This window comes from Geospiza fortis, unplaced genomic scaffold (assembly GCF_000277835.1).
Source record: "Geospiza fortis unplaced genomic scaffold, GeoFor_1.0 scaffold40, whole genome shotgun sequence".
Lineage (NCBI taxonomy): Eukaryota > Metazoa > Chordata > Aves > Passeriformes > Thraupidae > Geospiza > Geospiza fortis.
Window position 1 is genome coordinate 18769748 of NW_005054297.1, and position 18282 is coordinate 18788029.

The 18282-nt window shown below is 41.7% G+C and overlaps 1 protein-coding gene across 1 annotated transcript in view; it reads left to right on the forward strand.

Annotated features, from left to right (window-relative positions):
• Nucleotides 1-17893, forward strand: part of ENPP6 (ectonucleotide pyrophosphatase/phosphodiesterase 6) — a 31067-nt gene extending 13174 nt beyond the window's left edge. Inside the window, exons 4-9 of the mRNA XM_005415680.3 lie at nucleotides 3689-3800; nucleotides 7999-8140; nucleotides 9033-9212; nucleotides 11487-11624; nucleotides 14461-14584; nucleotides 15373-17893. Of these exons, the coding sequence (XP_005415737.2) occupies nucleotides 3689-3800; nucleotides 7999-8140; nucleotides 9033-9212; nucleotides 11487-11624; nucleotides 14461-14584; nucleotides 15373-15596 (920 nt within the window). The 3' untranslated portion in view covers nucleotides 15597-17893. The remainder of the gene's footprint in view (nucleotides 1-3688; nucleotides 3801-7998; nucleotides 8141-9032; nucleotides 9213-11486; nucleotides 11625-14460; nucleotides 14585-15372) is intronic.
• The last annotated feature ends 389 nt before the right edge of the window (nucleotides 17894-18282 follow it).

Here is an 18282-nt window from a genome sequence, read left to right on the forward strand (position 1 = left end):
TGCATTAACTTTCACCAGTGTCAATTCCTCCTCAGAGCCAGTTCCAAGTTTTGCAAAGTCTGAACCCAAAATCTGCTGCTTCATTTTCTTCCCTATGTTCCTCTCTCATGTGTAGTCACTGCCTAAAGAAATAAAATTCAGACCCCAGCACACAGGAGCACAGAACAGGAGAGCTCTGGGATGCAAACAATCACACAGCTTTATCTGTGAGCCTAACATAAACCCAGCAAAGACAACTCATGAGCAGAATGTATCTGAGCTCTTGTGATTCTAGAAGCAGAGGAGCCAAACTGTCGCCATGCTGGGGGTCCCAAACACCACTTCTGCCAAAACATAAGGCCTTGCCTTGTAGGGATGCTTTTCTGCTTTCTTCATGCTCTGTGTGGGGTGAAAGGCACAGCCTCACCGCCAGGTTGCCTGTCCAAAGCACTGGTGCTCCAGCAGGTGGAGAATGCCCAGAGGAGTGAAGAGCATCCTGGTCAAAACCTTGGAGTGGTCCTCACCCTCAGCCCAGTAAGTGCCATCATCCCAGATGCTCAAGCTCCTTCATTTTCCAGCAGCCCATGCAACTACTTCAGCTGAAGTGCAGTGACAACTTCTCTAAACACTGAAATGAGAGGCAGAGGGGGGAAGAAAAAAGACTCTAAACTCAACTTTTGCCATTTAAACATAATATTTACCAGACCATACAGCTAGTCTGGAAAGTTTTCAAAATCTTCTGTTATGACATGAAATGTCCAACTGTTAAATAAATGTTTAGAAATGTAATTTAAAGCTGGCAGAGATTCAGGTCTCCATGTCAGATAGATAAAGAGGGGTTTATCACTCTGAAAGAAGTCCTTATTCCTGCTCCAGTAGTTCAGGTTTTTAAATAAAGATGTAGCATCATACAAAACTACGCAGATGTATCTAGCATTACATCTTAGTATACACAGCTTAACTATTTGTAGTTTAACCAAGAAAAACTTAAAACTTAGCATTCCCTTTGGCTGCCTCCAAATCTGTTTAAATTTTCTTTCCCATAATATCTAAAAGAGAAAATTTACCATCTGTCCTGACCTCTTCCAAAATGAAATTTAAATATTAAAGGGTCTTCATAGCCAGTATTTTGGACTTGTAACAAGCCTTAACATTTAAAAAAAACCCCTAATTTAAGTTCTATTCATCATAGAGGCAAAAAAAAAAAAAAAGAGGAAAAGGAAGCTCTTGGTGACTAAACATCTTGAATTTCCAATGGTACTGTCAGTGGACTGCACATTTGAAGACCACTATTTCATGGCCAAAATGATGACATTAGTTCTAATTGTTGCTACGCTGTAGTCTTTTACGTCATGCTCATCACTTGACAACCTAGAAATAGCAAAGATAGCTCAGAAACTAAAATATCCCAGACCCCAAGAGGTTAATGCTCCCAGTTAAAATTATCTCGTGAGTAATTCTGAGGAAAGTTATTTGAGAAAATTACAATCTGATGTCAGTATCTGAAGAAAAAAGACAAAATCATCATATTAGTCACTGGCTATGAGCAGTTATCCAGCTGAAGCTAAACACAAGGTATTTCTAACGACTTTCCAAATGCATTCTTAACTTCTTGCCTGGTTTTGGAGACGATCTTGAGCCAGACTCAAGTATGAAACGAGAAATTGGCTCTAAAGTTCCAATTCAGTCCTGAAATACTAGCAAAGCCCACAGATCACAGCTGCATCACCTCTAGCATCTGAGGTCACTGAAAGCCCTTGTTTTGCTGCTGGTAGCACCCAGGACATCCTACAAAAGGCTGGAGCTCTGTGCCCTCAGGGAAGGGGACTTCCTGGGTATGACTTCAGGCTATTAATGGAATACATTTTTCTGATTATTTGGTTCAGTATCAGCTCAGACCCATCTCTGCTGCACAGTGTAATTTCTTGGGGACACTGTGTGCAGATGTAAAGGAGTTTTATTGTGGGGTGATCAAGACACTCAGTGATTGTCACGTAGTCTGCTGGCTGCTTATCCATGCTGCAGACAACTGTCATGGTGGATCATGGTGGAGAGATGAGGTGTTTCATGCAGAAAGTGGAAGCTTAAATCATATGTTTGGGGCAACAGGGAAAGAATGAAAAGTAAGCACCATCCCACAGTTTTGATACAAATAAAAATTAGAAATATCTTCAAGAGTAGGCAAATGTGTTTTTACAGGAAAATAAATCAGTTGACTACATTAGATGTTTATTATTGCAAATAGGTAATTAATCATAGCAGATGGGGTCCCTTGAAACACACAGGGCATGTGGAGACCTGGGAGCTGCTACCACAGGCAAAGAGACTGAATCTGTCATGTGTGCTATGGTCCTTTGACTTTTGGAAAGGATAATTTCCATCTGACTTATCTGGCTTTCTGCAAATCATTGAAGGTTTTAAAAAATTCCTAAGCTTAAACACATAAGTTTTTCTAATTTTTCATGGTACTCCTGAACTATCATGTCAGAAGACTCCTAGCCAGCTTGGCCTGCAAGGGGTGTGCTTCTCCCTATGTCCCAGTACTGCACCTGAGTGATGTGAGCCCATGGGAGCTGAGATGCACGACTGACAGACTTTCTTTATTGAGTGTCCCAGTAAGCAAACCACTGTAAATCACCTCTGTTGGTAGCTCTGCTTGCTCTAGGGCCCTGTCTGTACTTACATCTTCTTGTCACACCCCAAGCAACAAGTCGGCATATGACAGTCCTTAATGCATTTCACTCTCCTCCCAAAGGAGAAGCAGAGGGACCCCAGTGTACAGATTCAGGCTTTGGCTTAGGGTTGCCTTTTTGACCAGGCTGTGTTGCTGTATGCAGAGGCCATTTTGCAAAAGGTGGGGTTTTTTTTTGGTTTTGATTCCTCCTTGTGGCCCTTGTTTTCTGATGTATTTCTGAATACATCAGAAAATGTCTAACTGTGATGGGAGGACTCTGGGGTTATGGAATGATAATTTGCATTAATCTAGTGTTTCTGGAAGCATACTTCTTTTAAATATTAATATTATTCAGCAGCATAGTAACTGGAGAGCAAAAGGGCAAAGAAACCTCAAAAAACATGTTTTTCTATGTTCAGGGCCATGTTCTCCTGTAGGATTTGTTGCCATAAATTTTTAGGCCACAAAACAGACTTTATTTTGCAAGAAAGGCTGCAAGTTACCAAGAGAGTTAATTGGTTTACAGTGTTTTAATAAGACCTCCTGGGAAACAGATATAATAGTGGAGAGCCAGTATCACATCATAAAATACAGATTATAGAGGATATTGCAATGTAAGATACAGTGTGTCTAACTGGAAAGTATTTGCTGAAGTTTCAGAGAACAATATCTAAATCTATAATGTTGGAAGCCTGGAAATGAGGCTATATGGCCACAGAAGTTAAAATAACAAACAAGCTGGTGATTTAGGTGGAAATGGTCTGCCACGAGGGAATCAAGCATTTTATTGTGGGCAGGTCACACAGAGACCTTCCTTTTAGAGAGGGAAATAAAAGGGTCCAATGTACAGTTTGCTACAAGCACTTGTCAAACCAACCTCTCTCCCCTTTTCCCTTGCCAACCACATGGTTTCCTGCAGGGAAGGCATAAGGTAAGTAATGTCACAGGGAATTTACAGACCTGAACTTGGACACCAGGGTGTGAGGTCTGTGATCAAGGTGAAATAGCAGAGCTTACCACATTTTTTGCTTGTAGGTTGCGAAGTGGAAATCCTTGGAGTCAGACCAAGTTACTGCCGCGAGTACTTCAGTGTCCCAACAGACAGGAACTTTGCAGACGCCATCAGTGATGCCCTCGAGTCTCTGTGGTACGTCACGAGATTTTTGCAGTGTGGGGTTTCCTCTCTCTGGGACAAATCTTTGGATTTACTATCAGGGAAATTTTCAGGATGAGCTTCCAGGTAGGAAGAGGAGGGCCAAGAGTGCTTTATAGTATCATCATAGAAACAACACCATAACAGAAATTGACCCTTATATTAAGAGTGGAGGGAAAGATGTGCTCCTCTGTTTCTGTGTAGTCTGCAACAAGGAGGAGACATCCTGACTTAATTGCTTAAGTAATTTGCTGTTTCAAACAACTTCAGGATGAGCCTGTGCATGTCTACTCCTGCAAGAAAAGGCTTTGAAATGCTTTTATTTAGCGAGAGGAGATTTGGAAATTCTGAAATTCAGCTCCAGTCACTTGTTTATGAGACTGATGGTCTGACTTTTTCTTCATTTTAGAACATCTCAAGCCAAATATTTTTGGACAGTGCATTCATTTTGTGCAAATATGGGAATAGAACAGAAATAGAATAGACTCGAATCGTTCTGTTGGAAGGGACCTATAACAGCCATATAGTCCAACTGATGGGAATATATCTCTCAGACAACTCCTAGGAAAAATGTATACTCCAAATCCAGCTTTCAAGTTCCACCATCTCTCATCCAAACATTTGCAAGAGACAATTCCACATAGGGTGTAAAATCAGGGAAGATTGCACCACCACATGCAGCACCAATGCCTTACTTTGGCTATAACTGAGCTCCTCCTTTTAAAGCCTTGTTGGTTCCATAATTAATCCAATCCTAAGAAATCCTTCTACTTCAATACTTGCAACAGCCATAGCAATTTGAATCCAAAAAGTTTTGTATTCAGGTGCGGAGTGTCGATTGCTCCTGAAATAAAGGCTCCAAGATTATGAGAGTGCTGTTGGGGAAGTTGCTCCCAGTTGCACACTGGGTCCTGCTGCACAAAGGCTCATAAATAAGTGTTGTTTGCAGCATGGGCTCAGACAGAAGGTTTATGAGACCATGTGAGAGGTTTTATCCTGAAATTATTTAGCTTAGATTTAAAGAAAGTTACCTGCATGTGACATGAGGAAGCCATATGTGTCATTGGAGGTTTTCTGGAGCTTTTGCAATGCTTTTAATTCAGTGAATAAAAAAGGGAATGGGAGCTGTAATACAGACATCAGCTCTGACTTCTGGTGGAAACCCAGAATTAATGTAGAAAGATTTTTGGTCTGGTATCATTTTGGGATGGGTTAAGATATACTTGAAGCTTCTTGCCTGGTTTCTGTGAAGCACAGTGTATAAAGATGCTCAGTGCTGTTTTTCAGCTCTGTAATTGCGAACATGTTGAAAAATGAGGCACAAACTGCTAAAAGTACCAGCCCTTCAAGCTGTTATTTTGGGTAGTTGGAGAGTTTCAATAGCTAATTCTGCCCGAGCCACAAGGCTGCCTGTTGCTGTCTGTGGTGGAAAAGGAAAGGGACACAACAGTGTTGGTGAAACAACTTGCAAGAGGTGAAAGCTGGTGATTTCAAGAAAAGTGTAAATCCCTGCCACCAAGATGTCATAAATAACAGCTACAGTCTTCTGAAGTGCCCAAATCCCACAGATCATCCTAGTGCAGCAGGAGGTCCTGTCACTGGTGTCTGTTTACACACCATCCCTGGTGAATTTCTTCCTGAGTTCTTTTCCTTTAAACTAAATGCCCTGTATCCAACAAGGTGGGGAAAAGGAAAAATTAATGATCTTACATAAAACTAATAATCAGGTTTGGGTGTAAATACTGCAGGGACAGTAAGTAAGAAGGGAGGGTAGAGAATGAAGAGATTAAAAATCTGGTAGCTTTTCCTTATTCTTTCTCTCATCCATCCTCTTTGTTTATTTCTTTAAGATTTAGAAGAAGTTCCATGCTGCTGTGCCAGCCTATAAGAAGTAAAGCATCTGAAATGCTTTTATTGTAGTCAGATTCATTTAACAGGATTCAGCATCTCCTGTAGAAGAGTCTTCAGCTTGTCATCTATATCTTTCACAAATGCTTTTGACTTCTGAAGCTGTTCAAAGGCTGGCAAATGCAGCATGTTTCCTTTCCACACCCTAGGTAATTGGAAAAGCCCATTAGGCTGAGACTGTCCTTAGCTATATGTGAGAAAACAGCCCGTGGCAAGGGCAGTCTGTTGCCTGGAGCAGTGCCTTGCTCAGCAGCCCTAATGGCAGGTATTAGTAGTTAAAGAACTGCACTTGGGCTCCCACCATTAGTAAACCTTGCAGGCACTCCAGGGTAAAGTGACTAACTCATCGGGGAGCCACTGAGCTTCTCTTGCAACCAAAGGAAATCATCCTTCAGCAATATTCTCCAGTCTTTTCAAAAAGGTTTCAAGACCACTATTTGGACCAAGAATATTCAAAACAAAGTCAAGCATCTGTTTTTGGCAAGTGAAACTAAAACCTCCCTTGAATCTTTTCAACAACTGTAACCTATGGGCTGTTGTAATCTACCTGCCTCGCTGGGGAGGTATCATGAGATTGCATTGTACTTGCAAAGTGTGCTGGTAGAATATAAAATACTTTCTGGTGTTGCCATTAATGCTGTCCAACTTTCTTCAGCATTTTTTCTAAGTAATTTATTTGGAAAGTTACTGGTGATGGAAGAAGACAGGACCAACGGAATACTTCTGTCTAAAGACAGAATACTTCTCCTATGCAAGCCATGATAAGGGTTTTTTTAGAAAACTTAGAAAACCTCTTTTTTCTGTAGAAAAACAGGCAGAAGTGGAAACAAAGTCAAACCCCAGACGTGCTGTACCAAATCCTGCAAACTCCTAAGCATGCTGCATTACTGGAGTTTGTCCCATTGAAGTAATTAAATATTCTTCCTTACAGCACTGAGCCCTCATGGAGAAATCTCACCACAGCCTAAATGAGATCACTTGCTTTATGCAATAAATCTCTTTCTTAGCTTCTATCTTGGTCAAAATGATAATTTACTTACAGGTGACAAGACATAAATTAGTTTAAGTAGCTTATAATACAGGTACTGCAGCAAAAGAGAACTATTTAAATAGGTTCAATGACTGTATACAATAGAGAAATTACAGGGTTAAATTTTAGAAAATAATTTATACCTAATACAGAAATAATGCTTAAAATGAAACTGGGGAGAGGGGAGCACTGCTTCATTTAAATTATTTCAAAATTATGAAGAGTGAGGAACAACACTGTTCTGCAGGGCCAGCAGTGGAGAAATTCCCACCCCAGCAGACATCTTCAGCTTCTCACAGGACTGCTCCTCTGAGGCCTTCTACAAACTGAGAAATGCAAATGACAAACCCTAATTCATTCACTCAGTCCCTCATCTCTGATTTTGCCTCTTCTGTCCCACTAATTACACCAGACTACCCAGGTGTCTTTAATCAGAGATGCTGGACTAGAAAGTCTTTCTGTAGGGATCTTCATATGGGTGAGAGCATGTAATATGGATGGCATGCTCTGCCTTATATTAAGTACAGCGCAAAAAGACTGGGTTTGGGTTCAAGAGTATAGGTTTGTGATTTTATCCACACAACTTCTCTCAGGGAGATTTACAGTGAACAGTAAAATGGTCATGAAAATGAAATTAAGCACTGATGTGTGCGCTATCCCCACTAAGGAGGCTGAGAGCAATCAATGCAGAAAAGTGCGATCAGCTAAACTTGTGCAATTCTGAGATTACCTTCATTTCCCTTGCTTGTGTTCCTGAATAAAACCCCCTTCTAAAATCTCATCCCAGTTCATACTGCTTAGTATTTTGTAAGGCAGAGCACATCCTGAGTTGACCTCTGTGGTTTGGAAGACCTCACACAGGAGAAAGCCAGAAGTGCCAAACTTTAATTAAAGCACATTTGACTGGTAATTCCCATAATCCTTTTAATAGGGGCATTCAGCACAGAAATCAGAATTTATTTGTTATTAAAGGGAAAGCTGCCTTCCTAATTCAAAGAGGTTAGTAGAGGACTGCCTAGACCAGCCTGCACATGGCAGTTTCCACCTGCTGCCTCTGATGGGAGTCTCAGGCAAACTCAGGAAACACTGGGTGTGAATAATGAGCCCAGCAGGGCAATAGGTAGTAGGACAGCACAGACTGGAAGCAGAAAACAGGGTTTTGTGGCTCTACATGCTTGTGAAGAAAACAATGCCAGCAGCCAGGAGCTCTCCATGTGTGTCAGCCTTTCACTCCCTGCTCTCTCCCACCCCCAGCAACAACAGCGCCGAGATGGCCGCAGTGTACTACGAGCGCATCGACGTGGAAGGCCACCACTACGGCCCTTCGTCCCAGCAGCGCAAGAACGCTCTGAAGGAAGTGGACAAAGCCTTGAGCAACATGATCTCACTCATCAAGGTGAGTGGCATCCATAAACCCAGCTCCTGGGTGCCTTTGGACAAGGCTTTTAAAACTGGTCTTTGTGGCACTGCCCAGAGCCTTTTTAACACCTGTAACTGAATACAGTGGCTGTAAATTTTTCTTTCCTGAGAAATAGGCTACTGAGTTCATGTGGAAGTCAAGGCAGCATCACCCTGATTATTATTTTCATTGATGGCATTATAACCTTCCTGGTGGATTTATACCAGTAGCCCCAGGAAGCCACAAACCAATATACATGTTGCTCTGTTTATGACTTGTGTTGCCAGCTGAACTTCATTGTAGGTGAAGGAATCAAAACTGTGTTTCCTAAGGTTTGTGGAATCAGACTATTAACTTTTATAGTGGCTTTTATGACAGCATTCAGAACTCTATACTTTAAACTTGGTTTTAAAAAGCCTTATTGAAATGGTTTTGCAGCAAGAAAATCTTTTGGGTAAATGGCAATTCTATGAATATTTCTGACAGTGATAAATGCATGTTGGAGTTTTTATGTTTTTCAGTGAAGAGAGGAATATGCATCTTCAATTTCTCTAAATATTAAAAGCTCTAATGCTAAGTGCTCATGTTTGGGCGGGAAAGAGAGAAACACCCCTTCCACAAGTGGTATCATGGCAAAATTGCTGCGTGGACTTGTTTAGGAAAAACTCTGGTTCTAACCTCTCAGACTCTTCCAGAACAGCAAGTAAAAGTGGGTATCCATCATTATGGGTGGTGGCAAAGCACATTGCAGGACATTCATGGACAAGATCCTTCTGGTTAACTTCCACAGAAACAGTGGAGGTCAAAAGGTGATTTACATTTTCCAGCAGGCACAGACAGTGCCAAGCTCTTACATGGCCCTAAAAGTTGTCATGCTCTTTCTTCACAGAGCAAAGGCCTTCAGAATGACATCAACGTTCTCCTTTTCTCTGATCATGGGATGACAGACATCTCTTGGGCAGATAAAGTGATTGAGCTGAAAAACTATATCAATATGAGTGATACCATACAAATGAAAGACCGAGGTCCTGTTGTGAGTCTCTGGCCAGCTCCAGAGAAGCATGCAGAGGTGAGTACAGCCTAGTTGTACCCCTCAGTTTTGTGTTTTCTCAGTTTTTATGCCAATTGTGTCTTCTGTTTTCTCTTAACATCCAAATACAGCTCTCAGAGATGTGTGCAAAAATCAGCTCTTATCAGGAGTCAGACTTGGATCCTGTGACATCCTTGTGATGCTGGTTTCCAAAGGAAAGTAACACCAGCCAAATTAAAAAGCATGAACTTGCAATGTTACATGGCAAGGACATGTGCTTTTAAACTACACCTTTATTAGCTTCTGATAAATAGCTAAAAGATTTTAGTTCAAAATGCACTTTTAGGATTTTATATACATTAGTCAATTTACTAACACTCTAGCTAGGATGTTCAAATCATCTGAAGCAGGTTCAGGCATTCATATTCCAGTAAACTCCCACTGAGGAACCAACTCCATTAGACCAGAATTGCAAAAAATATGTTTTTGCAATATTGTCCTTGGAGGAATTTTTGATGAAGCATGTTGGATTGAATCAACCATAAAAGCTCAATGCTAGAACTTCAGGGTTTTGAGGGATAAATTAAAACAATAGAGGAAAGATTTGGAAAATCACTTGAAAAGAATGAAATGTAATTTCTCTGACTAATAGACAAGTACATTATAGTTTAACCCGAGACCAATGCATGAGAAGTCATTACTGCTGTCCTCAGAATATAGACGAGTGGATGTACAAAATGGGCAAGCTGTTCCCCAGGCAAATAGTTTTGGTTTCTACATTATATTTTATCCAGTTACAATATATTGTAGCCTGTGCAATTTTTAAAAAGAGAATATTTGCTGATCTTTGCACCCAGACACTCTCTTCAGGAATTGTGTCTGTGATACTGTGAACATTTCAGATTAGTGCCAGAACTGAAAGTTGTCTTAGAGGCATGCATGAGCAATTCACTCTCAAGTGCATCACAGGAGATCACAGCATTGATGTGCTTAACCCAGAGCTCCCTGGTTTTGTAGGCCAGACCTTCAAACAAGGGCAAGTTGCAACTTCACACAGCCATGGGGTTTCATCCAACAAAGCTCTTCAGCACATGCTTCTCTCTCGTTAAACAGCCTAATATTCCTAAGGAGAATAAAGTACAATGCCTTATACTATGGTTTTGTTTCCTTCCTTCATTTCTTTTTAGGATTTCTTACTGGAGGGCTGCTTTTTAAGCAAAATAAAGTTGATTTTCAGTTTCCCAATACCCAGATTCCCTATTTCTAAAGACTTTCAAAGAGCTATGTTTATGAGTTGCAGTGTATTATAACATAGTGGTTATCATCCTTAAGAATTACCCCATTTCAAAGCACCACAAGTACTTGTGACCACTCTCTAGCCCCAGTCACAGTGGGAGGAATTTTGCCATCACACCGTGGTGATGTCCTTATGATCAGTGCACATATCTCACACACAAGGGTGACCTAGCTGAAAGGCTAGTGAAGAACCTTTCATTCTTTGAAGAACTGAGCTATTTATTCCTGAAGATTATTTATATTTAACTTAATTAAGAACAATATAGAGTCTGGAGACTCCAATAGCTGCCTTCTCTTTGGCATATGAACATCTTTTCCAGGCATTTAAAATCTATTTTCTGAATAATTTGTGGTGTAATGACATTTGTGTGATTATATTCCAGACAGTATAATTAATATTAATAAACCACTTGCATGGCATTGTGCAGATTCAAAGCTGCAGGCTTTGGCTAATTAATCTCACATCAGATAACTAACGAAGCAGATAACTGAGCACTATCAATCCCTTGATAGTGATTGACTGGGTGAGTGCAGAAACACAGGTGAGGTGACATTCATTCTCCACTCAAAAGCACAAAGAGAGAATGAGTAGCAGACACTAAATAAAGATGATATCTCTTTTCCACACCTGTCCACAGTCCACATGGTGCCTTTGAGTGTCTCACCACTTCACTCACTGCCTCCTGTCTCCACAGGTGTGGTTTCTCCTGGTCTGTTTCTGTAGCTGGTACACTCACATGTATACATTTGTGAACATGTGTATTATAAATACACACAACACATGAATTCATGCATTCCTATGTGTTTATGATTCGAGTTTTTAGAATCCCCTAAACCACACAGGCAGGTTTTGTCCAGCCATGATCTTTGGACAGGCAAAGTCCTGGTGTGAATGTGCTGAGGATTAGCCATTACAGGGGATTAGCCATTCTGCAAATCCAGGTGTTCCCATGTACCCATTCGTTTATTTATGATCTTTACAGCCACATGGTGTCCTAACATTCATTTGTTTTGCAGATATATCAAAAATTGAAAGCTGTGGAACACATGGATGTTTATAACATTCAGGATATTCCAAACAGGTTTTTCTACAAAAAAGGAAAATTTGTGTCTCCACTAACTCTCGTGGCTGAAGAAGGATGGTTCATAGTAGAGGTAAAGTACAGAAGCAAAATACTTAGACAGGAGTGTGAAAAGGTGCAATATATTGCTGATCATTGAGTTAAAGTCAATGGGCTGACTACAAAACTAATGTCAAATTCTGCTGTGTGCTTAAAAGAACTTAAAGGTATTGCAGCTATCCTAAAGGCAACCAGTTAAATAGTCAAGGTGCCTCTTTTTTCTCTGTTCTCATAAAGCAGTAGTTTTTGTATTTCACATTCCAGTTTTGTTGCCTTACTCTTCTTCCCCCCCTTGCCATCTACCTTCATTTCAGACACAAAAAGAGTGTTTCCATTTCAAGTGTTTATTATCCTCCTCCTTCTTATTAACCTCCACTGAGCAGTACCTTGTGGCAATTCTTCCTTCTGCCTGGCTTTCCTCCCATCAGACTGTCCTAAAAATGCCCCATTTCTCCCAAGCCCACCAGTCTCAAAGGGGTCAGACTGGAGATTTACTCCTCAGAGATTCCCAGTGCACACACTGAAAACCTGGGAACTTGTTAAGCAGAGAACCCGGACATGAAGAGATTTTTCATGCTAACTTATTTTCTTACTATGAATTGTTGCTGTTACTTTGTCCTTGTGTCAAGGCACCTCCACATTACAGATACTTATAGCAGCTCAGCACAGCTGAAAGGGTGAGATAACTGTGTATCTTCTAAGGAGGTAAACTGAGCACTGGTATTAAGTGATTTGCCCTAGGCCATACATTAAGTCAGTAAGTTGGCAACAGAACCACAGAGTCGGGGGTTTCTTTTGTGTCCCAGCATAGTCAGTGCACTTTGTTGCCTTGCTGGTTATTGTAACTCAGCTGAGCATCTTTCATGGCCTTCAGAGCTACTGCTCACCAAGCTTTGCTCAGTCCACACTGCAACATTTCTCACTAGCCAACATGAATTTAGCATAATAGGTTCTACAGCTGAATAAAAATGCACCACTAAAAAAACCTGATGGCTTTTGAATACAGCTAGATGAGTACCACATTTCTGATTAAAGAAAAAAGTATAAAAATCCAGAGTTAAGATTTAGACAGGTAAAGCAGGAATCTGAAACATTTTCTCCAAAATTATTTTTAAAAAATACAACTAAACTCTCGTACAAAAGTTCAAAATAGAACGTTTTTACACATTCTGTAGAAAATAAAAAAGCACTTTAAAAATCATTAAAAGTCTGGCAAACCTTAATAACAGTGCAGCAAACACTGCTGCTATGATAATTATTTCTGTCTCTCTGCCCATTCCTTCCCATTGTTTCTGATTTTCAAGAATGTCCTCTCATTAATGCTGTCAGATTTTCCTTCTCTTTGGTACATTTTCATTATCTGTGAATGGGATATGAAAATGAAAGTTTCCTGTCATATTTCTAAAGAAATTATTGAGCCTTTTATTATACTTCCTGTCCAAACCACTGAAGAGAGGATGTGCAGCTCTTCCCTGTCATGCTCCCAGGGCTTTTTAACTCTTTGTTAGCTAGTGGGTAGCTAAAAGCTGTTTGAAAAGGCGGATTTTGTTGATGGTGGTGGTTTTTGAAAGAGACCAAGGGGGTGTATCAGGAAAGTTGTTTTCCTCATCACAGAGCATAGAAACTGAAGCCCATCTATGTTTTGGTTAAAGCAGGATGAGGAGGGATTTCATGCTGTATCAAAGCTGATCTGCTCATATGACCTTGTTCCCTTCACATGAGTGAGTGGTCCCCATCCTTTGGGCATTGCACACTCAATTTTCTTTCTTAAGAAGAAGCTAAAAATCAGACAAAATAAATGTTTATAAAAGGAAAGGGATCCTCACTTAATCTGCTTCACCATCTGCAGGAGCTGCAGCACTTGCCCGAATGTGAGAAACTCTTTTGGGCATCTTCTGTCCTTCTGTGCCTGAGTGTGAAGGCTAGACCTGGACACTCTAGAGGACTGTGCAGCTCCTTCTCTGTAATTATCAGAGAAATTAGTGTCATGGGTCTGATGAACTGTCAGTTGATGTTCTTTGTTTAAGTGAAATTCCTGCCACAGTTTTGGGGTGATGTGGAGTGCCACATCTGTCTGCTGCTATCCCTAAGGAGCACGGGACAGGAGAAACTCATGGACAGGTTGGTCCTGCATTTGATCAGCCCCTAGGGACTGCTGCTCTGACAGATATGGCACTGTTGTAGGTAAGAGCTGTTAATAAAAAACAGGAGAAAGGAAGGAATTTAAAAGTACATCTTAAGTGCAGTATGGGCTAGGAAGAACAAGATTTATAATGACAAATTAATAAAGCATAGATCCACTGAGCAAGGAAATAAAACAGAGCACAGGTCACAGAGAGTGGGACTGTCTCAGGTCAGAGCCAGTGTTACCTGGAACAAACCTCATCACTTTAATACAAAAACAAGTAGGGAGAAGAAATAATAATTTGAAAATATCTAGTAGGGGGGATATTTGTATTATTAGGGTGACTAGTCAAATGGAGCAAAAAAATTACTTATTTTTTTAAGGCGTCAATGGCATGTGGGGCAGAACAACACCCACGGAAGTGCATGGTGCTGGGTGGGAGAGCAGTGCTGCAGGCATGGGGAGAGGGACAGCACCTTCCTTACACAAGTCACATACAACTGTGGTACTTTGTGCTTGTGGCAGAAATCTACATGAGTTGTCCTCCCCTCCCTGTGGAGGGGGAGGTGGTTACTCAATGAGAATGCAAAGCCTGTCAGGAGGGATCACCCATCCTGGGCAGGTGACAGCATAGTGTGGGGCCTGAAGGGGTGGTACAGCACATGGAGACACAACATGGCTCCCCACAGTGCCCCAGCAGAGCCCAGCAGGCAGGCACTAACCATGCTCTGCTGTTGTCACTCAGAGCAGGGACAAGCTGCCCTACTGGGAGAATGGGACGGGGAGGAAGGAGGCCTGGCAGAATGGCTGGCATGGCTACGACAATGAGCTCATGGACATGAGAGGCTTCTTCCTCGCATATGGCCCAGGTACAGTGCCACCATCCCTGGTGTTCCACTTCCCCTGCAGCCCCATGGTCCTCACCCCTGCAGCCCTGCAGCCCCTGACACATCAGTGTAGCACTCTGTGACATACAAAAATTACAAATAGATGGCAGGATTTCCTCACTATGGAGGGTTTGTTGCACTGCATCTATTTTACAACTGAAGAAACAGGGCAGAGAGATGTGAAGGGATTTGGTCAGCCTCTTTCTGATGTCCCAGTGCAGCTATTAACTCTTTGCCCTGTTTTCCTAAATTTTGGCCTAAACTTTCAATTCTATTTGAAACACATTAATCCGGCTTTTGTCGGGGAATTCAGACTCACAACAGCAGGGCACTTTTTCTGGGAAGGTTGCAGCATACCTCACCCATGTGTCTGATGAGCAGACACATAACTCCTGGTTTCTACTTCATCAGGACCTTTAAACAGGGCAGAGCACCAGGCAGAGCACCAGGCTAATTATATTGCACCAGTGAAAGCAGAATGTGCAATACAATTATGTCAGGTTATTACATCTATCAAGCACGTGCAGTAAAGTAGCTCCTTTACTTAAAAATTTGGGGCTTTTTTAGTTTTTAGAATAAAATTGGACTAGAAGTAAAAATAATGAATAAAATTGTTTAAATTAGTGTTTTTGCTGAGCTATGCTCTAAATTGTATAGCATGCCACACCCCAGCCTGGTGGGTAAGTCCCAAGAAAGACAGAGGAGCCCTTGCCCTACAGCACCCCACATTCCAGGGTTGCATGATGCCAACTCCTCTCTTTTGCCTGCAGATTTCCGATCCAACTACCGAGCACCTCCCATCAGATCTGTGGATGTTTACAACATCATGTGCAGCCTGGCAGGAGTACAGCCACTGCCCAACAATGGCTCCTGGTCCAGGGTGGAGTGCATGCTCCGAAACACAGCCCCCTTGGCACCGCTCCCCCCGCGCAGCAGCTGTGTCCTGGCACTAGCTCTGCTCTCCCTGTTCGCCAGGCAGATCTCCTTACTGTGATCCCTGAACAATGTCAGTCAGTGTCACCAGCAACTCCATCCTTCTCTGTTTGTTTTTTTAAAGTTCTTCATTTGAATAATAGCTTCATTAATAGAGGGCTGTCCCCCACTCCTCCATTGTGCTCCACCAGGCATGAATCTGACCCATCCTGCATTTAAAATGGTTTTAACATGAAGCCAGGTTTTGTGCTGCTCCAAACACAGCTAAGGACAATGGTCACTCACCTAGATTTACAGCACTGCCAGTGAGGGCACAATCCTGGCTGGGTGTCCACAAAGTTTTCTGGTGGGTGCACATGGGGATCTCTGAGCATCAAACACATCTCACCCCAGCATCTTTCACTGAGGACCTCACTCTGGTTGGCCATACTGAGAAGTTCAGGAGTGGAGACCTCTCTGTGTGTAGCTGGGTTCATCCTGGTTCACCCCTTCATCTCCAGCTCCAGCAGCAGCAGAGCCCCATCTTCTCCTTACAGCGCCAGCCAAGCCCTGCCTATACAGACACAGTCTTTAAAGAGCCAAGAGCTTTGCTGAGGGACCATACTGCTGAGAGAGGTGGGTCAGCAAGAGAGCAGTGAGAGCATCCTGCTTCTCTCAGCCTTTCCTTCTTTATTTTCACCAACACGAATCCTGGCTCTGCCCATTTCCAGGGCCAGGCTTTCCTCACAGACCACAACGGAGGGGAAGGCTGGGAAAGAAGAAAGTGACAGAAATCCTCCACTTCAAAGCCAGTGGGAAAATGAATAGACATCTGGACACACAAGGGTCAGGCGAACATAGGATGAGGAAGCCTGGCATTAAACAGCCCCTCTGCTTTTCCTGGTGAAGACAATATCATCTGATCACATTTTGATGTTTTATACCCAATTGCATTTACGAAGTTTTTTCAACATTTACTATCAGCTTTTGCTCTCTATACCTCTGCCTGGTGATCAGCACATTTCCCTTTATTCTGCAGCAGGGAGAGAGGTCTACACTGATAGACCTCCCACCCTCCCAGCTAACCCGGGTGATTTTTTCCAACATGAGCTATCAAGCACAAGCCAAGTTGTAACAGCAAAGTTAAATTAAACAGCAGGAGAGGACAGAGCTGTTGCCAGAGGTGCCTTTGGGAGCGCAGAGCGCTTTATCTGATATACCTCTGAACCAGGAGCTTTCAGCAACAACTGCCTTTGGAAGGACTGAGGTCCCTCCCCATGTAAAACAAACCTCTAGGACTTACTACTCTTCTGGATCCAGGGACAAGTACGATCCCGGTATGTGCGCTACAGTGCAGTTAAGGGTGAATGATTACACTGGGGCGGGGGGGGGAACAAACACCAAATTAAATTGACAAAAGACTTCTGTAATAGCTGTAAAGATTTATGTAATGTGTTATTAAAGCTCAAGTGAACCATCAAATCAGTTGGGAGAAAAATGGAAAAAATCAGGCTTTGTTATTAGACTGTTGAGTATAAAAGGCAATTTAGTGCTTTCGAAGCATTTGCAGTAGCTGTAAAACAAGCACCCATTGTTCAGAGTTCCCTGTTGCTCTTTAATGGACCAGGCTCAGTGAAATCACTGGAGCACATTTTTAAAGAAAAAAAAAAAAGAAAAAAAAAAGAAAAAAATAAGTCAGCATACAAGATAACTAAATTACCAGGTTTTGTCTGAAAACCATCAGGATAGACACCATCAGTGCCTGCTAACCCCTCCACAATGTGCCATTTAAAGTCTTACCAGAGAGCAGAAGCCAAGGTCTTATAGAAGAAATGTTCCTAAAGGTATAATGGTATATTCAGCTTCTCAGTTACACAAACGGAAATTGAAAATAACAAACTGGGTCCCTTGAGTTGTTCCATGGATGAGCCATGACACATGAAACCAGCACTGATCCTTGTGAGTACTTTGTGTAACTCATTTTTGTCAGTGACCTTAATGCAAGCATTGTGTGTATGGTAAAAGATACTTGGTCTATAAAAGCAAAATTTGATGGCAGACCTTCTAGAAGCTCGCTAGCTTCAGGAGAACTACAGCTCCTTATTTTATGGAAAGTGAATCTTTCGTACTCAGAAATGTCATACCTCTGAATCAATTCACATTCTCATTCAAAAATCAAGTGTCTTAACTCTCGCCTATTTTTCTGTATACTATGCAGTGGAGGTGGGTGTATTTTAAAACCTATTTCTGAATGATGTTTTTATACAATGACTGATTGTGAATGAGTGAATAATTCTAAAAATGGTGTTAGAAAAAGCACTTCTTTGTAAATACTGTAAGATTTTTGAAGAAAAAAATAGCCCAAAACCTTCCCTTCAATACTTTGCCTTTCTTGTCTAATTGCTGCATCAAAGTGTGATAAACAGTGTTTGAAGCTTGTGCTGATTAGTTATCAGAAAGAGGAATGATAACATTGTTTAGAAATGGCAAAGTTGTCAGCAGGTAAATTAAGGACATTAAATGCATCACACGAGATTGTGTAGCTTGTATATGCAGTCCTTTTTTCCAGATGTATTTCATTATTTAACCTTTTGAACATCCATTCAGGAACACATCATTCCCACTAGGCAATGGACATGACAAGACATTTTGCACTTCTAAGAAGAGAGGTGAGCCCTGGATGCTCTCTCCAGAACCATTTCTCTAAGCCTGCTGTGTCACCATCACATCAGCTGCTTGCACAGAAATTAAGAATATTGTCTCTGGTT